Source organism: Mauremys reevesii, linkage group 24 (genome assembly GCF_016161935.1).
Source record: "Mauremys reevesii isolate NIE-2019 linkage group 24, ASM1616193v1, whole genome shotgun sequence".
Lineage (NCBI taxonomy): Eukaryota > Metazoa > Chordata > Testudines > Geoemydidae > Mauremys > Mauremys reevesii.
This window is the reverse complement of record NC_052646.1, coordinates 17,735,312-17,755,981: the sequence shown is the minus strand read 5'-3', so window position 1 is coordinate 17,755,981 and position 20,670 is coordinate 17,735,312. Positions and strand designations below refer to the sequence as shown.

Genomic DNA, 20,670 nt, shown 5'->3' with positions numbered 1-20,670 from the left:
TGGATTCTTCCTGGCCTATTACCTCACCCTGCTCTATTACAGACGGTAACTCAGCTACCAACCCGCCTACTGACCTCCCCAGGCACCCATCTACCCCCCTACCCATATACCTACCCACCCGTTCTACCCTCCTACCTACCGTCTATCCACCCACCCACCCAACTCTGTACCTACCCACCCGTCTATGCATCTATTCATCCCCATACACCCACCTGTCTCTCTGTCATGACTTCCAGCCACTTACATACCCCAGAATCTCTCTCTCTCTCTCAGGACACCCTGCTGCTGTCATGGAAGCAGAAGGAAGGACAGTCCAGGGGCCAGGGAATCCACAGTGCCCGAGTCCAGCGTGTAGATCAGGCCGTTCCTCAGCCACAAGGAACTGGAATCTCACAGGACTGAGGAAACAGAGAATGAGACCTCAGCTGGGGGCAGTGCTGCCCCGGGTGAGGCCAGCAGGACAGTTTAGCCCAGTACCTGCCCCCACCCCACCCCTCCAGCTCAGACCCATGGGCCTGGGCAGCACGTGGGCTGCCTGTAATATTGGTCTGACCAGCAGATGATCTGTTTGTTGCCCTGATGGTTATGACCAGGGCCGGCCGTAGGGAAAATGGCACCTGAGCGAACTTGTATTATGGTGCCCCCTCATCACTCCTGGCCCCCACAGACTCCCTGGGTTCCCCCCCCCCGCCCCATCACTTCTGGGCCCCATTGCCTCCCACGGTGTATAATTTGTATTGAAAGAGATGCCAGAGCTCAGCTGTGGCTCAAATTAAGCCCTGGCAGTGCGGCCTGATACTGGCGGGGGCTGGCCGGGCACCCAGCTCTGAAGGCAGCGCCACCGCCAGCAGCAGCGCAGAAGTCAGGGGGGCCTGGCACATGGGGTGTTGCCACCCTCCTGCGCTGCTGCTGAGGCTTGTGGTGCCTGGTGCTCGGCATGTGGCTCCAGGCTTCGCGCTGTCACACGTGGGCTGCATCTCGCCAGAGCCCACGGCCTCCCGCAGCCCCCTGGCCACTCCTGGCTCACCCGGGATGGGGTGAGGGGCACCAGTTCAGATTTGGGGTGGGGAGAGGAAACTTTAGCCATGATTCCAGAGACTACTTAGGCACCTGAAAACTCTCGGGGCTTTGCAGATAATAACTTAGGGATTAGCTGACAGGAGCACTGTGTCTAGCTGTTATATAAAGAAAGAAAAATATATGTACAAATTGCAATTAAAGACAAGTTTGAAGTTTATATGTAAATTAGGACAATCAGGAGCTAATACAGCAAGATATTCCCAATCCCAAGCCTTGAGGAATCAGTTCTGGAGCTTTAACACAGATATCAGAAACACACATCTGAGACTTTGTGCACAATCTTTAGTAGAGATAAATAAAATCTGCTAACACAGACACACTGTGTTACTGCCATTATCTCCTCTATTTTAGTCAATTGTTTTCCACTTAAAACCTAATTTTAACATATGTGATTAAGGTTTTGTTTTCTCTTTTATTAAGACGGGGAATTAATTTGTCTAATTCTTTTCGCATTTATGTTTCCCAGTCAAAATCATGTACCATTTGACTCCATCATTGCTATTGGTATCATAGTTGGAACTGCAGTTATTTTCATGTACATTTTAAGATAATTTACAGATATAACTAAAAATACAATTTGAAAACAAGCAACTTTCATCTGCACAGTGTCTATAGTTCCGTGTTTAGCTAATGTTTTTGAAACTGAGAATAGTAAAGTGAGTACAAGCTAAAGTTCCATTCTAGGAGGATGCTATTATTTGATTGTACCACTTTACACAATGAATGATAAAGCAAAATATGGTAATAACATTAATAATGCTAATTACTCCAGCCAGGACTGGTTAGGCAGTTTAGAACTCACTACTCAAACAATTCAGTGTGAGCGTAAGAGAGAAACAAAATTATGAAATGCAGAGACCAGTCAACAAACTCAAATAACGGCACTTTGAAAGAATAAAATTCCAGAGAATGTATGTGCATTGCAGGAAGTACCATCAGGTAACAACAGCAAGATAAGTATGAGTTGGGGGGTGATGAGTGTTGTGATAGACCCAGGCCAGTTGGGTACAGCAGAATAGCAGAAGGCAGATATACTGGCCACTGGATTAACAGTTTTCTGTTCCCTGACTGACCAGAGCAGGGGCTGCTCCAGGCTAATGAGAACACCTGACTCTAATTAACCTGTAATGAGTCAGGTAAGGCCATTCAGTTAATGTGACCACCTGACTCTAATTAAGGCCCTGCTGATACTATAAAAAGGGCTCACTCCCGTCAGGCAGGGAAGCCAGGGAACCAGAGGAGAGGAAGTGCAGCTGAAGGGCTGGTTACTGAAGACACCCTCAAACCATTGTTAAGGGAGCCCTGAGGTAAGGGTGAAGAAGGGAGAAACAGGAGAGCTGTGGGGAAGTGGCCCAGGGAAATGTAGCAACTCTGGCAGTGAAAGGTTGGCTGCCAACAACTGCTACCATTAGGGTCCCTGGGCTGGAACCCGGAGTAGAGGGCGGGCCCAGGTTCCCCCCAACCCACCACTACAGGAACAGCTCCTGGGAGGGGAAGTCAGGTCCCTGTCAGGACAGGAGGCTGAACAGAGACTGTGGAAGTTCTCTCACCAACCTCCTTGCAGCCTATGATGAAAAGGGCTCAGTAGACTGTAACCCTGGCCCTAGAGAGAGAAGGGCTACGTGGAGGGTCAGTGAGCCACTGAGGCAGCGTAAACCGCCTAGAAGCGCAGGACCCACGGGAGCAAGGTCAGAGCTCTGCCACAGTGTGAAAAAGAAGGCATGTGTGAGCTGGGGGAGTGTGAGAGAGACTGTGCACTGCCCCTTTAAGAGAGGAGCACTCCGCAGTCTGCCAGAAGCAGCTGCTAGCAGCTCCGTCCCTCCCTCGGTGAGCCCTGCCCATCCCCACCTCGCTCTGCGGAGATGGGGTACATGGGGGGGGGGTAGGGGACAGCCTGACATCAGAGCCCCTCCCCCTGCTCCTTACTGCAGACAGGAAGCTCTTAGGAGCAGCTGGCCAGGGGCGGCTCCGAAGCCGGGGGCAGGAGCCGTGGGGCTGCAGATGCCAGCAGGGGGCACCCCTGCTCTGGATTTGCCCCATTCGCCCGTGGCTAAGGCTGGCCCTGGATGACTTTCTTTCCTCTGTGATGTCTGCAAGGCGCCCAGATACCCCGGTGACGACTGCAGGATGACGCCCTCTGGAGCAGTGATTCTCAAACTGTGGATCAGGACCCAAAAATGGGTCATGAGACCATTTTTACAGGGTCACCTGAGCGGGCTCAGAATTACTGGGGCCCGTAGCCAAAGCCTGAACTGCACCACCTGAAGCCTGAGAGCTTCAGCCCTCAGCTTTGGGGCTCAGGTTATAGGGCCCCCCCCCCAACTTGGGGATGAAGCCCTTGGGCTTTAGCTTTGCCACACACACCCCCACCCGGCGTGGCAGGGCTCTGGCGGGCTCAGACTTCAGTCCCCCCTTCCTGGGGTCATGTAGTAAGTTTTGTTGTCAGAAGCGGGTCATGGTGGGATGAAGTTTGAGACCCCCCTGCAAGAACAGAGCAGACCAGCTGATGCTGGTTGCTGATCCCTGCAAGACAACGCCCAACCCAGCGGCTCTAACGGCCGGTACCTGCCAGCGCGGGGAGAAAGTTTCACCGACAAACTATTTTTTAATGCAAAATGCAAATTCAGCAACACTAAAATGTTGTGCGCATCCAGGGCGATTTTGCTGAATTGTTCATTAGGTGAATAAAACTTGAAAAAATCCCCAAAATGGAAAGATTTTTAAAACTTTTTTAAAAAGAAGCATTTCACTTTCTCGATTCAAAATGATTCTATGGTTTGAAATTTCCTGTAATTTTATTTTTTTATTTAAAAAAACCTAAAATCCTTGAAATCAAAACAAAATGTTTCATCCTCAAACCAATTCTATTTCTGACCTTCTGGTTTGCTGAAAATTTTGACCAACTTTCATTTTCAGTTTTATGTGAAAAGATTTTTTTCCCCAAATTTTGGTTCCCTCATAATTTATCAAATTATGCTTCCAGATTGACCCCCAAATATTTTTTCAAACGATTCATTCACCAAAAAATGCAACAGTTTTTCATTTTTGTTTCGACGAACAGTTTTCTGTTTGCTAAAATTCTTATTATATTTTGTTTCGAGCCACTAGCCAGGTGGGGAATGGGCCACTGGGCCTTTCCTCTCTCGTGGGCGATGGCTTGGATCCAGCCCCTGGGTGGGGGACTGGTTGGCTCAGGTGGTAGCGGTGGGATACCAGTGACAATGAGGGCGGGTTGTGTTGCTCACTAGCTGTGCCACAATGAATTCTCCTTGGTGATGTGCAGATAATAGCAGCTCCCATCCCTGGCTCACATGTTCTCGATGCCCAAGGAGCAGCCCCCCTTCTCCAGGTACCCCAGCATCCATAAGTGTCCCCGCCTCTCCTCCATCAACTCTTGCTGGGGGATGTTGGCAGCGACGGGTTTCCCCCAGAAGACGTCCACTTGCTCCATGAACCAAGGGCTAGAGATCCCCACGTGCAATCTGGGCCCCATCAGTGGCCTGAATGTGCAGGGGATGATGAAGCAGAGACCCACCCAGGCTCATACCGATTCTGGGACCCTCAGGCCCAGGTCTGGCCTCTGGGCAAAGGATCCTGCATAGGAGAGATGGGATGGGAGGAACACGCTGTTCTGTATGGAGCCACCAGATGGCGCAGTTACACAAAACCAGACATAATCTTAGTGCGTGAGCAAGTGTTAAATATCTGGAGAAATGCTGGATTGATTGTGTTCAGTATTTTAACGTACCTATATATCACCCCCCATATATGTGTGTTTGTATTTATAGCAACTGTTATAGATCTATGCATATATATATATATACACACAAACAAAGTATATATAGACTATATATCTAATTATGCTCAGTTTTATGTTAATGTAATATATGTGTGTGTGTATAGTCACACACACACATATATATATATATACACACACACATAGAGAGAGAGAGAGAGTACGTACATATAGACTGTGCGCACACACATATACTGGATATATACCTATATTGACTATTATTTTAGGATATATTTTATGTAACGATGCTAATTATATTTTGCTTGTTCTATTAAAACTATCACATCAGATCTGGGTTGTGTCAGAGACTCCCAGGCCCCGGGTTTGCTCAGCTCTGGAGGGTCCCTGGGAGGAACCCCCCCAGTGTGACAGCCCCTCTCAGGGTCACACTCACTCTGGGAGATTAAGACCTGGTCAGGTCACTGGGGCCCTCTCTCCTCCACCCTTTGTCCTCCCACTGGACAGAATCGGCAGCCTCCCAAGATGGGCTGGGCCTCTGGGCCACTGGTTGCTAAGTCCCATAATGTCCAAGATGGTGTCCAGGGTCCCGGCTGCTAGGTGAGGTCACCCCTGGCCCTCTGCAACCACAATCCCCCTCTCCCACCACCTCGTTACACATGCAGCACACAGGGAAGCTGAGGCACACCCAGTATTCATGCAAAACACTAACTAAATCCCCCACTTCATCACAGGTTGTTTTTAACATAAATGTTTTGTGCAAAAAGTTCCCTTTCCTAAAAACTAATCCCAGGAGGTATTTTTGGTTTTTAGAAAGGTTTCGCAGAGATCTTGGCCATTTAAAACTAATGATCACTGGAAAAAAATCACTGGCTAGGAATTTTTCACAAAAAATGTCCTACATTTTTCAATTCTCACCTCCCCCCAGTCCGCTCCCATGTTTTAAAGTATCTTCAGGACATACAAAGAAACAGAATTATTTGAATTATTAAGATGATAGATAGATAGATAGATAGATAGATAATGACTGGAAATTAACCCTTGCCCTCCCATATCAGTAAGAGATGGACCCCAGTCCCCATGATCTTCATGTTATCAGCCATGTCAGGATTTGATCTCGACCTGGTGGTTCCAAGGTTTCCGAGTGAATCACCTTTTTTCCTGCGTCTGAACCTGGTAATTCCCAAGACCCTGGAAAAACACACGAGTCAAATACTGGGCTCGATACAATGCACAAGGAACCCTTGCTCAGCACTGAGATGCAGCTGCCTGTGGGGTGGAGTGCGGGGCTGTTTATACAGGGACCCCTTGGCCAGAAATGAGACATGCCCACCTCTGGGGTGGGGCGCGGAGGCTGTTTATATAAGGATCCCTTGCCCGGCTGGTGCTGAGATGCAGCCACCTCCAGGTGGGGCGTCTGTTTAACAGCGACCGAGGGAAACCTCCGGGGCAGTTAATTAGAAAGAGTCTGAAAGCAAACGGGGATTAACCAGAGGCAGAATGTACCACACTGTAGCGGGCTGGTCACCCCGCTCCTGCCCGGAGGGGTTAAAAGCAGCCCTGGGGGGGGGGGGCTGGGGCTGGGGAAAGGCTGATTGGGGAAGCAGCCCCAGCGGTGGCCACACCCCAATCAGGGCCCAGCTGGCCCTTATAAGAGGGCAGTGGGCCAGGAGCAGGCAGGCTCCCTCCAGCTGAGGAGGGGGAAGGATGTGGCTGCCTGAGTGCTGAAGGGCCCTGGAGTGAAGCCGGGCTGGGGAAAGGCCAGAGGAGCTGGGGAGCACTGGGCCAGCAACTCCCCAGGCTGCAGGGCGTTGTACAAGGCCCGTGGGGGTCCTGGGTTGCAGGGAAAGGCAGCAGGTCCAAACCTCCCTTGCCTGTGATGACTGGCTTATACAGCCGGCAGTCAGCCCCAGTGAAAGGGGGCTGGAGGGTGACTGGCAGTACCCCATAGCAGGGCTGCCCGGGGGGGGGGCAATTTGCCTCGGGATCTGCAGGGGCCCCCATGAGAGTTTTTTGGGGCCCCTACTCTGGGTCTTCAGTGGCAATTTGGCGGCAGGGGTCCTACCTCAGGACCCGCCACCAAAGTGCTGGGTCTTCAGTGGCAGTTCAGGGGGGGGGCCCTTAGGCAGAGGCAAGGGGGGGATAGAGGGTGGGGGTTCCCTGGGGAGGGGAGACCCTGAGAGGAAGGGGTTACTGCCAGCAGGCAGAGCCCCCAGATAATGGGGCACTGGGTCTGGGAGGGACACGGGGGCCAAGCGGTAGCAGGACACCGGCCTGCAGAGGGTGCTCCAGAGGCTGGATGAGCTAATTCCCAGAAGTGACCAGCAGGAGGCGCCGTGCTGGTGAGTCCTACAACACTACGCACACCAAGCTAGGGGCTGGCCCGGACACCGGGGTTCCTGCCCTGGATCTCGCCCTAATGGCCATGGATCTGACCTGATCCACATGGATCTAGCACAGCGAGTTCTAACCCACTAGACCCGGCAGCCACAGTCCCAGCAGAAACCTGCCCCGGGCTCCCCCCTTCTGCAACTGGCTGGGGACCTGTGTCCAAGCGGCCGCGCCCCAGTGTTCAATGGGACTCTCTCCCTGTCACGGAGTGTGGGGGAGTCCAGCCCTCACCCCTCTTCCTGGGACTCACAGTGACTCTCAGCCAGCCGTAAAACGGAAGGTTTATTGGACAACAGTAATGCAGGCTACAGCAGAGCCTGTGGGCACAACCAGGACTCCTCAATCAGGTCCTTCTGGGAGTTCAGGGAGCTTAGTTCACAGCTGGGGCTTCCCTGAATTCCTCCACCCAGCCCAAAACCAAAACTGAACTAACTCCCTCCAGCAGTCTCTCTCCTTTTGTTCAGCTTCCCAGGCCCAGGAGCCCACTCCCTTCCCCCCTGCCTGGCTCAGGTTACAGGCTCAGGTACTCCATCACCTAAAGTCATCCCCTGCCCTCCCATTCATTGTGCAGACAGTTCCTACTGCATCACACTCCCCTGCTCTCTGCGGCTCTTACCCAGCTCCAAATTGGGGCTGACCAGCTGGAGGTGGAGCAAATGCACCAACTTGAAACTTCCTGTTGTGCAAGACCTGCTTGTATAAACAGCCCCGGCGCCCCACCCCAGAGGCAGCCACATCTCAGCACTGGGGAGAGGTCCCTGTGTTAACAGCCCCCATGACCCAGGCCAGATTCAGCTGCGTCTCAGCTCTTAAGTCGAAGGACAGAGTCTGGCGGGTGGTGGAATCCAGCTGTTTCTCCGGATCCAGCTGATGACCTGGGTCCCATCACAAGGGAATACCCAGATTCAGTGATCCGGGACCTGGGAGGTGTTTGAGGAACCAGGAGTCAGAAAACAAACATCTGCGCTCAATGGACTGGCTCCGATCTGCTGACGTCTCCCCTGCTGAGACACCCTAGAGGGGAAGGACCCCGGGTCCCATTCCCACCCGCCAGAGCCAGCCTGTGCCCCACCCTGGGGAAGATTATAGCCGACACCCCCTAGAGGGAAAAGTCCCCCCACCCCCAGCCAGTCCCCCTGTGGTGGGGTCAGAAGCTGGCTGTCCATGGGAGCTGCCTCTGTCTGTGACAATCTCCCTCTTGCGTCGATGGCACCGAAATCTCCAGCTTTGACTTCCCCTTCCTGTCTTGAAATCTCACATCTCGCCCCAGCCCTCGCCCTGACACTCGCACCCGTACCCTGCGGTCTCCTCACGCACCCGGCTCTTTCCAGTAGAATCAAGATTCACTAGCCGTCCTAACCAGACATATGCTGTTCCAGTGTGCCGTTCCCAGTGCCCCGCCCCAGAGGCAGATGCATCTTAGCTCCGGGTTAGCAGTGTCGCTGTGTGGCTGTTCCCCAGCTGCCCTGCCTGGAAGTGGCTGCATCTCAGCTCAGGGTGAGTGATTAGTGTCTGCAGCATGTCCAATATGATAAGAGGTGTGAGTTGCTAGCGTTCAAATATTGTGTGACTGGAAAAAGCAATAATAAAGGGATAGAGCTGGGATGGGGGGCAGGTAGCCTGGACTCCTGGGTTCTATTCCCAACTCTGGGAGGGGAGTGGTCTGTAGAGGGTCTCAGAGCCCGGACTCCTGGGTTCTATTTCCAGCCCCACAAGCAGTATGCAGTCTGCCCTGTTGCAGGGAAGTGACAGGCAGTCCTAGCCAGAGGGAGAGGAAGTTGGCAGGATGCTGGTGCTGGGGTTTCTGAGAGAGCATCTCCCCTCAACCCCCTCCCATCCGCACCCACTTCTGCTTTCACATTCATGTGCTTGCTGCTTCCCCAGGCTCCGAGTCACAAACCCTGGGGAACCCGGGATGCAGGGTCGGAGAGCCAGGCACTGGGACCTCCTCTGCAGGACTCGGGGTGAGTGGAAATGAGGGGGAGGGATCTGGAAGGTCTGTGGAGACTGGGGTGCCCCTCAGTCCCGACCCGCAGCCCCTTGCTATCGCAGCCCTGGGCTCCCCGCCCACACAGCTCTGCCTTTCCAGCCTGAGCAGCATCCCACCCCAGGGCTTCCTCACTATGGGGACCACACTGGAAGTGTCAATTTAGGGGGCCATGTACAGCAGGGGGTTCCCCAGCTCTCATCTCTCAGCCTCCTTCCCGAGAGCACCTGAGGGCAGCAGAGGGATGGTGGGAAATGGAACTGCCGGGGGTTTCCCCTTCCCCATGGGGGTGGTTTTGTGGGGCAGGGAGGACAGGCATTGCAGAGGGGGCAGTTACAGATACCCCAGGGGGGAGCACATTTGTGCAAACTTCCCCTCCCCATCATCCAGCTGTCCACACCATTTTCATAGGGGAGGAGGGGAGAGGATAGAGTGGCCCATACCATTCTGACAGCAGTGGACAGGGGAGCAGGAAAGGAGTGAGAGTCCCACACCATTGTCATAGGTGAGGAAGGGGTAAAAGGGAGTGGCCCAAACCATATTAACAGGGGGAAGGGGAGAGTGGCCAATACCATTTTCACATGTGAGGAGTGGGGAGGTGGGAACGGCACATACTATTCTCACAAGAGTTTGGCGGGGAGGGGTGAGTGGCCCCTACCATTCTGAGAAGAGTGGGGAGGAGGGAGTGGCCAGTACCATTTTCATGGGGGGAGGAGAGTCTCAGTTTCAGGAGAAGCAGGGTGGGGTGGGGGCATGGGAGACAGCATTCGTGCCCCACCCTGGCTGCAGAGGCGGGAGCTGTCAGCTCTCTGCACCCTCCCCTCTGCGGACACTTTACCCACTTCCAGGCCATCCGGCTCCACTGGGTCCCTGCAGAAACGGGCCACTCACCCTGTGAAGGTGACACCAGCACCCATGTGGCAGGTGGGGGAGGGTGGATGAGAAAATGCACCAGAAACAACAGGGTGTGCAGAGACAAAGCACAAATCTGTGGATTTTAAAAGCCAATCTCAGGTTTCTTAGCATAAATCTCAGGATTTATTAGCGAATTTCAGGGGGTGGAAGGGGTCATCCTGTTCACATTAAATCTTGGGATTTTTTAGCGAATCCTAGAATCACAGACCCACAGGGTGAGAAGGGACAACAGGGGTCACCTAGTCTAACCCCTGCCAAGATGCAGGATTTGTTGGGCTTAATCCATCCCAGACAGATGCTGTCCAGCCTCCTCTCGAAACCCTCCAGTGAAGGAACTTCCACCACCTCCCTGGGCATCTGGTCCATTGTCCGACTGCTCTCACAGCTGGGGAGTTTTCCCTGAGATTTAATCTCAATCGACTCTGCTGCAGTTTGAACCCATTGCCCCTTGTCCTGCCCTCTGGGGTGAGAGAGAACAACTTTTCTCCAGCTTCTCTATGGCAGCTTTTCAAGTATTTGAAAACCACAATCATGTCCCACTCCTTCCCCATCTCTTCTCCAAACTAACCATGCCCAGTTCCTTCAGGCTGTGCCCCTAAGGCTTGCATTCCATCCCTTTGATCATCTTTATCCCTTGCCCCTGAATCCTTTCCAGTTTCTCTACATCCTTTCTATATATTGGTGGCCAAAACAAGACACAGTCCCCAGCTGAGGCCTAGCCAGCGCCGAGTAGAGTGGTACTGTCACCTCCCATGACTTGCATGCTCTGCCTCTGTTCATGCAACCTGAAATTGCATTTGATTTTTTTGTAACGGCATCGCATTGCTGACTCCTGTCGAGGTTGTGATCCGCCACAACTCCCAGCTCCTTCTCAGCAGTGCTGCTGCCAAGCCAGTTCTTCCTCATCCTGTATTTGTGCATTTGGTCTTTCTTCCCTAAGTGGAGCACCTTCCATTTGTCCTTCATGAATTTCATTGTGTCGTCTACAGCCCAGTTCTCCAATTTATCGAGATCTCTCTGAATTTTAGCTCCATCCTCCAAAGTGTTGGCAGCTCCACTCAGCTTTGTGTCCTCTGCAGATTTGATCAGTCTGCTCCCTAGTCCTACACCCACGTCATTGATAAAGGCATTAGACAACACAGGACCTAGAACAGATCCCTGTGGCATCCCAGTCAATATGTCCCTCCAATCCAACATCGTCCATTAACAGTTACTTGTTGTTTAACCAACTATGTATCCACTTAATGGTAGTTCCACCGAGCCCACATTTCTCCATAAGAATGGCCATACCAGGTCAGACCTAAGGTCCATCTATCCCAGTATCCTGTCTTCCAACAGTGGCCAGTGCCAGCAGGGGCGGCTCTAGAAATTACACCGCCCCAAGCAGGGCGGCGCGCCGTGCTGCCCTTCATTGGTCCCACGGCCGGGGCAGAAGTGTCTGCGGTGGGTGCGCTGGTCCCGGCTCCGGTGGAGCATCCACAGGCATGCCTGTGGGATCTCCGTCTGAGCCGCAGGACCAGCGCACCCGCCGCAGTCATGCCTGTGGGAGGTCAAGCGGAGCCGCGGGAAGAGGGGACCCTCCGCAGTCATGCCTGCGGCAGGTCCGCTCCTCCCGGGGCTCCGGTGGACCTCCCGCAGGCATGACTGCGGAAGGTCAGCCGGAGCCAAATGCCGCCCTGCCGGGACAATGCCGCCCCACACGCCTGCTTGGCGCGCTGGGGTCTGGATCCAGCCCTGAGTGCCAGGTGCCACAGGGGGAATGAACAGAACAGGGAACCATCAAGTGATCCATCAACCTGCCGCCCATTTCCCAGCATCTGGCAAACAGAGGCTAAGGACACCATCCCTGTCCATCCTGGCTAATAGCCATTGATGGACCTTGTTACCAACTGGAGGATAGGGAACCACGGAAGATTCTGTTACGGCCTAGCTTAGGCAGTTCCGCTTTCTCAGCCTCCGGTTATTGTAGGACACGGCATGCTAGTTTCAACCTGCCGTAACCGGCTGAAATTGCTGCGTGGCAAGCCCCTAGGCTGTTGGCCAAGGGGACGGCCCCGGAGGGTGGAGAGTTTCTATTGCATTATGTATGAGCTGGTTTGCTGCTGTTTGTATAAATATAAGCATGCTTTGTGTTTGCTTTTGAACTCCGTACCAGGCCAAGCTCCAGGGTGCTGGGTTCCCCACCTCCGTAACAGCAACGCTTAAAGTCCCCGTTGCAAATGTGTCACTTTACCTTCATTAAAGACAATAACTCACAGTGTGTATAAGCCTCGTTCTTAGAAAGCACCCTGGAAGGGCCTACAGCTCCCCTGAAACCTAACACCAACTTTGCCCATTACTTTGGAGTACGCTCATTTCTTAGGCCTGGTCTTCACTAAGGGGGGGGGGGGTCGAACTAAGGTACGCAAGACTGAACTCGAACTACCTTAGTTAGAACTACTCACCCGTCCAGACGCCACAGGATCAAAGTCCGCAGCTCCCCCGTCGACTCTGCCACTGCCGTTCGCGGTGGTGGAGTTCCGGAGTCGACGGGAGCGCGTTCGGAGTTCAATATATCGCGTCTAGATGAGACGTGATATATCGAACTCCGAGAAGTTGAACGCTACCCGCCGACCTGGGCGTACCCTTAGGGTTACTCTTCTGGAGCAGGAGGCGGGGTTCTGTACTTCTATCAATGTTCTGCTTGTGTCACTTGTGTTCTCGTACGGAGCTCGACTTCTCCCTGCTGCAAGTTCCCTCCCAATGGAGCGATCCTGCAGGACCTCGGTTTCCCAGGCTGGGTTCTTCCAGACCCAGAATCAGATGAGCGCGCGTGCGCACGCACATACACACACACACATTAACAGAGCGCATCTGAGAGGACCGGGTTAATCAGCACTCCCAAGATGACCCCTTAGATGTCCCTGGACTCAATAGGCTGGGTCGAGCAGCACGTCTGAGCTGCCACCCTCATAGGCCATGGGCACCGCACCACAATAGCGTATGCCTGAGCAGGCTGTGTTGAGCAGCACTTTCAATCTACCACCCTCAGATGCCCCTGGTTCAGCACGTCTCTATCCCCACTTTCACGTTATAGTTACTCTGGGAGTAACCCACTTGATGAGCAAACCCACTTGATGAGGCTGAGGGAACTGGGATTGTTTAGCCTGCAGAAGAGAAGAATGAGGGGGGATTTGATAGCTGCTTTCAACTACCTGAAAGGGGGTTCCAAAGAGGATGGATCTAGACTGTTCTCAGTGGTAGAAGATGACAGAACAAGGAGTAATGGTCTCAAGTTGCAGAGGGGGAGGTTTAGGTTGGACATTAGGAAAAACTTTTTCACTAGTAGGGTGGTGAGGAACTGGAATGGGTCACCTAGGGAGGTGGTGGAATCTCCTTCCTTAGAGGTCTTTAAGGTCAGGCTTGACAAAGCCCTGGCTGGGATGATTTAGTTGGGATTGGTCCTGCTTTGAGCAGGGGGTTGGACTAGATACCTCCTGAGGTCCCTTCCAACCCTGAGATTCTATGATTCTATGATTCTACCCCACAGGATTTTTGGGCGCTGCAGGGATCTTTTAGCTTAGGTATGAGGAGCGTTGCTGCAGAGCGAATGAGGAGACCAAAAAACACCCATGACAGGTGTGGGGGAAGCGAAGCAACCCATTTAATCATGGAAGTTATTTATTGCTAGGTAATAACCATAGGGGAGCCCAGCATGATCAGTCAGGAGAAGATGAAATCCCAGTGGAACTGATGCAGATTTTGATCCAGGCATCAGAACACATTGAGCATGGGAAGGAGTTTTTGTAGAGAAACAACAATGGTTCGAGGGAGAACGCTAGATTTGTTGATGTGTAAACACCGGAGATACCAATGTTGTTTTGTCCAGGCTAGACATGGGAACTAATCACTCCTGGCTATGGGCGGTGGTCCTTGGAGGGAGCTCACAAGGCAATTCACTATTTTGGATACCAGTCAAGGATTTGTTACTAGCATTGGTCTGATAACTGCTGAGCTGGGTGTGTGCAGGCGGGTTCATTGACATCAGGAGCAGAGATCCCCCATCATGCACTGCTTCCTGGCTTTTCTGATCCCAGAGTTCCATGCAGTTCTTGCCTTGGAATCTCTGTTTTTCATCCTGTCTGCTAATGGAGATGCCTCCCTGTCCCATCTTCAATGCAAATGAGGCTGAGGAGTTTCCTTAATCCTGTCACTCTTGTGCCAGGGATTTAGGTGTAAGTCTAGGTTTTTTTATGCAGATTTGGTTCAAGCAGAGGCTGGGGAGGGGGGTTATGAGCCAGATAGGCTGGGTACTGCACCCTGGTTCCCCAAGAACACAGAGCTGCTAGGTAAAAACCTGTCCTCCATGAATTTATCAAGTTCTTTCAAACCTTGTTATAATTTTGGCCTTCATAACATCCTCTGGCAAAGAGTTCCACATGTTGACTGTGCGTTGTGTGAAGAAATACTTCCTTTTGTTTGTTTTAAACCTGCTGCCAATTAATTTCATTTGGGGACTCCTAGTTCTTGTGTTATGGGAAGGAGTAAATAACACTTCCTGATTTACTTTCTCCACACCCGTCATGATCTTACAGACCTTTATCATATCCACCCTTAGGCTTCTCTTTTCCAAGCTGAACAGTCCCAATCTTATTAATGTCTCCTCATATGGAAGCTGTTCCATCCCCTAATCATTTTTGTTGCCCTTTTCTGAACCTTTTCCAATTCCAGTTTGAGATAGGGCCACCAGAACTGTACGCAGTATTCAAGATGTGGGCGTACCATGGATTTAAATAAAGGCAATATCATGTTTTCTGTCTTATTATCTATCCCTTTCTTAATGATTCCCAACATTCAGTTTGCTTTTTTGATGGCCGCTGCACATTGAGTGGATGCTTTCAGATAACTATCCACAGTGACTCCAAGACCTATTTTTTTTTTTTGGAGTGGTAACAGCTCATTTTATATGTATAGTTGGTATGATGTTTTCCAGTCAGGGACGGCTCCAGGCATCAGCTAAGGAAGCAGGTGCTTGGGGCAGCCAATACAAAGGGGCGGCCCGTCCGAGTCGTTGGCGGGAATTCGGCAGCGGGTCCCTCGGTCCCTCTCTTCCTCTTTGAGCTGCCGCCAAAATGCAGCTGAAGAGGGAGTGAAGGACCCGCTTGGGGCAGCAGAAAACCTGGAGCCGGCCTTGTTTCCAATGTGCATTCCTTTGCATTTATTAACATTCAATTTCATCTGCCAATTTGTTGCCCAGTCACCCAGTTCTGTGAGATCCTTTGTAGCTATTTGCAGTCAGCTTTGAACTTAACTATCTTGAATAGGTTTGTATCATATGCAAATTTTGCCACCTCACTGTTGACCCCTTTTTCCAGATCGTTTATGAATATGTTGAACAGCACTGGCCTCAGTACAGATCCCTGGGGGACACCACTATTTACCTCTCTCCTCTGTGAAAATTGATCATTTATTCCTATCATTTTTAACCTGTTACTGATCCAGGAGAGGCCCTTCCCACTTATCCCATGACAGCTCACTTTGCTTAAGAGCCTTTCGGAAGGAACCTTGTCAAAGGCTTTCTGAAAATCTAAGTATACGGACTGGGTCACCCTTGTCCACATGCTTGCCGACTCTCTCAAAAAATTCTATTAACTTGATGAGACATGATTTCCCTTTTTAAAAAACCATGTTGACTCTTCTCCAACAAATCGTCTTCATTTCTGCATCTGATCATTCTGTTCTTTACTGTAGTTTCAAACAATTTGCCCTGCACTAAAGTTAGGCTTAGTGGCCTCTAATTGCCAGGATCATCTCTGGGGCCTTTTTAAAAAAGGCGTGTCACATTAGCACTCCTCCAGTCATCTGGCACAGAAGCTGATTTAAATGATAGGTTACATACCGCAGTAAGTAGTTCTGCAATCTCACATTTTAGTTCTGTCAGAAGTCTTATGAGAATGTCATGTGAGACTGTGTCAAAAGCCTTGCTGAAGTCCAGATATGTTATATCCACCGCTTTCCTCCAGCATTAACCAGTTACTTCGTCAAAGAAGGAAACCAAGCTGGTTTGACAGGATTTCTTCTTGGTAAATCCATGCCTGGTGATCACCCTTTCATCCTCACAAATTGAAGGTTTTATACATTGTTCTAGTGGCTTTCCAGGTGTTGAGGTCAGGCTGACTGGTCTATAGTTCCCCGGTTCCTCCTTTTTCCCCTTTTGAAGATGGCCCCTCCATTAGCCCTTCTCCCATCTTCTGGGATCTCTCCTGGCATCCACGAGTTTGCAAATATTATTGCTAGTGGCTCCAACTAATTCCTTCAGCCCCCGGGGTTGAACAGTTCCCCACCCCAATGATTAGAATTCATTCAAATTGGTCAGAAGATTTCTGATGTGTTCTTTACTTATCCCAATCTGCAGACTTCCCCTTTGATGTCCGTGGTAACTTTGCTGGTCACCTGCTCACATGTTGTTTTTTGTGGGAAGACTGAAGCAAAGGAGGCACTGAACAGTGCTGCCTTCCCACCATCTTCTGTCAGGATTTTCTCTCCGATCTTATGATTCATAGCCCTAGTCTACATTGTGGGGGATCGATCTAAGTTACGGCGCTGGAGTACAGGAGTCGACGGATGAGGGCTCAGGGGGTCAATTTATCACATCTAGACTAGATGCAATAAATCAATCCCCGCTGGATCGAGCGCTGCCCGCCGACATACCCTTCCCGAAAATCTTATGTTTTTTCGCCAATTTAAGGATTTTTTAGCCCACAATCACTCCGGACTGTCTGGTAATGTGGGAATTTGTGGGGGTCACTGTGCTACCAGCAGCCCCAGATCAGCCCCCCACAGAGCCCAGCAGCACTGATGGTCCCCAAGGCAGATCTGTCACTCTCCACAGCCTCTGCTCTCACACTTCCCACCCCACATCTGTCTCTAGGTCTGTCCCAGCTGGACGGCCCAGCCATGGGCAGATCCCTGTCGCAACAGCATGATGCTGGGGAATGGGAGCTCCTGACTCAGGGCCCCCTCTGGAGAGCAGGGGGTCCTGCCACACTGAGGGTCCTGATCCTCGCCCTGCTCTGGAGGGGTAAGTAAGCAGCACCTGCAGCCCCAGTGCAGGGGGAAGGGCAGAACCTGCACTAAGCGGGACCAGGTCTGTCCCAGGACTTGGAAGGGAGACTGGGCAGAGGGGGAGGAGAGTCTAGTGCCCCCGTGTGGTTCTAGGGGGCGCTGAGTGACAGGGAGTGGGAGCAGGAGGCTCGATGTAGGGAGGGATGGAAAGCAAATGGAGTGAGAACTGGTCAAGCCCCAGGGCTGGGCTCGCAGGGGGCTGCAAGTCGGGAGTGAGGAGAACAGGCAGAGCTGTGGGGGGACCTCAGGGTTGGTCTCTGCTCTCTATGGGTCCCACTTCAATCCCTCCCCATCCCCTGCAGGGTCCCTGGCCCAGCTGCCCGGATTTACCCTGACGGTGCCGCAGTCAGTGTCGGTGCAGGAGGGTCTCTGCGTTCTCGTCCCCTGCAACTTCACGTACCCAGCCTCGTATGACACCGACAATCCCTCGGCCCAGCTCTACAGATACTGGTACAAGGATCCAGCCAATGTGGGCTCTGATCCGCTTGTGGCCAGCAGTGACCCCCACCGGGGGGTGTCGCAGGAGACCCAGGGCCGGTTCCGGCTGGCGGAGAATCCAGTGCGCGGCGACTGCTCCCTGCAAATCAGCGACGCCCGACGGACGGATGCGGGGAGATATCTCCTTAGAGTCGAGGGAAAATTTAGCTACAATTACCGCTCCAGTACCGATGGCACTGACCTTACGCTCACGATCTTGGTGCCAGGTAAGAGCAGCCGCAGTCACCACTGATCAGCTCCTCTGAGCCAGCCAGTCCCCGCCCTGAGGCCGGATCGGAGCTGTGCCCCTAGAGGGGAAAGGCCCTGTGTCCCCGAGTGATTCTCTCCCCTCTCCCCGTGTCTCAGGGCTGACGGAGGAGCCAGAGATCCAGATCTCGCCGGCGTGGGGGCTGCCAGGGACTCTGCTGGCCGGGCAGCCGGTGACTGTGACCTGCACGGCCCCTGGGCGCTGCTCCGGGCCCCGTCCCCAAGTCACCTGGATGGGGCCGTTCAGCGACACGGCCCGGAACATCTCAGCCCAGCTGGCGAACGGCACCTGGGCCCACAGCTCCACGCTCAGCTTCACGCCCGGCCCGAGGGACCATGGCAAAGAGCTCATCTGCACCGTCACCTACAGGCCACCACAGGGACCTTCCATCCACAGAACCATCCGGCTTCACATCATCTGTGAGTGACCCCCCCCGCCAGCCCCTCCACGGCGGCCCCCAGCCCCCTCTGGGATCCCGCCCTTGGCTCCCCAGCCTTTCCGTCCAGCCCCTCCCCCAACTCAGCCCAGTGCTGGGATCCCCACCCCCACACCAGGCACCATCAGCCAATTCTACTCCAGGCCCCTTCACCCCACACCGTGCAGCCCCTTCTCCCTTGGGATCTTCACCCCTTCCTGCCTCCCTTGGTTGTGGCTTCCCCCCCATCCTCACCCCCAGGTCTCCAGCCCTTTCTCGTCTGGGATCCTCTCTACCCCCGACCTGCCCTTCCCAGATAATCCTCCATTGATGGGATTTCTGCCCCCCCCCCCCACCAGCCATCCAGTTCCCCCTGAGATCCCCCCAGGCTGACCCACCGCGTCTCCTCCTCCCTCCCCTTCCTGCTGGGATCGGTGGATGCTCTATATGGGGCAGAGGCTTAATGAGACCCAGTCACTGTCTGGCACTAAACACTCTCCAGGCTCGGTGCCCAGAGACCTCGGCCCACCCTGCCCCAGGGCAAACCCCCGTTAAATGGCCTGTGACCCTCACGCTGCAGACCCAGGGCAGAGCAGAAATCAGCAGCCGCCTTTGCAAGGTGAAGGATCATATCAAGCTTCACTGAAAGGACGGTCCTTGTCCCCTTCAGCCGGAGGGAGATTTGGAAGGAACCCGCCCCCCAGTCCCCTGCCCATGTCTGAGCCCAGGCCCCAGCCCGACCCCGAACGTCTACACAGACCTCGGAGGAAACGTCCGCACTGCAATCAGAGACCCGCAGCCCGAGCCCCACTTGCCCGAGCCCCAACGGACCCAGGCTCTGAGCCTCGGCGCCGCAGGTCTTTGAGGGCAGCGTGGACAGACCCTGCCAGGCCTGGCCAGCTGGTAGCAGTGTCCGGCTGTTCCAGGTGTGGATTTCAGATTCCCCCCTCAGCGCAGCCAGGCTGCAAAATACCCAGGCCTGGCCGGCCAACCCCGGGGGCAAAAGGAGAGGGCTGGGGAGAGATGCACCGAGGGGGGAAGGCAAAGGAACAATGACGGGGGTGTCTGATGTTCCTGGTGGTGGCTCGGTCTGGTGTGGGGGTGGGAGTGGGGTTATTTAGACCCCTGGCTCTGTCCTGCCCTTGCCCTAGGGGGCGCCATGGCAGACAGAAGGTCCTCAGTGAGTGTGCTGGGCTGTAGGGGGTTTGATTGGGGGCTCAACAGGGGGCGCTTTGCTGCAGGGGGCGGGTGGTGGATCGAGGGAGAGTGCTGGGTTGTGGGGAGGGGTGGCAGTTCATTGGGGGGTGCTGGGCTGCGGATCAGGGGGTCAGTGGGGGGCTCTCTCCAATCTAATACGTTGCCGTGGATATTTCAGCTCTAGAGAGGACGCTGCAAATCACCGTCTCCAGAGCTAACAGGAGCAATCCCTAGCTATTCCCAGGTATCGCTAGGGGGCGGGGAGTGGGGCACGGGGCCTTTCCCCTCTAGGGGGCGTCGGCCCCGATCCGGCCCCGGGCAGGGACTGGCTGGCTCAGGGTGCGAGTGGCTCTGTGTTATTTCTATTCCCAGATCCCGGCATCCTTGTGGAGAACGGCTCACAGCTCTCGGCCCAGGAGGGCGACTCCCTGCGGTTCCTCTGCTCCGTCGCCAGCAGCCCCCCCGCGGTGCTGGGCTGGGTGAAGGGGGGCCGAGCCGTCGAGGGTGCCCGCCCCACGGGGGAGAATCAGCTGCGGTTGGAGCTGCCCAACGTGACGGCCGAGGATGGGGGGCTGTACGGGTGCTGGGCCCAGAACAAGGAGAGCTCTGCCCAGGGGACTTTCCAGCTGCTCGTCAAGTGTGAGTGGGGTTAACCCCTGGGACGCTGACACTGGAGAGTAGCAGTGTTAATCCGTGAGACTCCTCGCCACTGAGTACTAGCAGGTGTCACAGGTGCCTGGCCCCTTTAAAAGAGCCATTTCCCCCCTCCCCTCCCCCGCCTGTGCCATAGTTAAGTAGCTGCTTTGAGGGTAGCCCCAAGGGGGGCAGCTGAGGCTTGAACAGACACCTGGGACATCTACAAGGGCCGTGAGCGCCCAGGCTGAGGGCAGAGAAGCAGATGAAGTGCAGATGGCCAAGGACGCAGCCAGATAAGTGTCATGGGGCTGAGTGAAGAGACGTCCCAGTGCAGAAGAACCCGCAGGACTCCTTGACTCTGGATATTAGCAAGTTAATCTATGGGACTCCCTGCCCCTGGGTATTAGTCGGATTAACCCACAGGACTCCGTGCCACTGGGTGTGAG

The 20,670-nt window shown here is 53.7% G+C and overlaps 2 protein-coding genes across 3 annotated transcripts in view; both read left to right on the top strand.

Moving 5' to 3' along the window:
• LOC120390571 (hemicentin-2-like) overlaps window positions 1-20,670 on the top strand; it is a 281,097-nt gene that overhangs the window by 196,003 nt on the left and 64,424 nt on the right. The window lies entirely within an intron of this gene.
• On the top strand, window positions 8,247-20,040 carry LOC120390228 (sialic acid-binding Ig-like lectin 12). Of its 2 annotated transcripts, XM_039512689.1 has the most exons (7): window positions 8,247-8,722; window positions 9,110-9,189; window positions 17,038-17,187; window positions 17,534-17,935; window positions 18,075-18,395; window positions 19,767-19,832; window positions 19,961-20,040. In XM_039512689.1, the coding sequence occupies exons 2-6, from the start codon at window positions 9,141-9,143 to the stop codon at window positions 19,820-19,822; spliced, it is 978 nt and encodes a 325-aa protein (XP_039368623.1). In that variant the 5' UTR covers window positions 8,247-8,722; window positions 9,110-9,140; the 3' UTR covers window positions 19,823-19,832; window positions 19,961-20,040. The 2 variants fall into 2 exon arrangements, with proteins under 2 accessions (XP_039368623.1, XP_039368624.1); XM_039512690.1 differs by lacking the exon at window positions 17,038-17,187.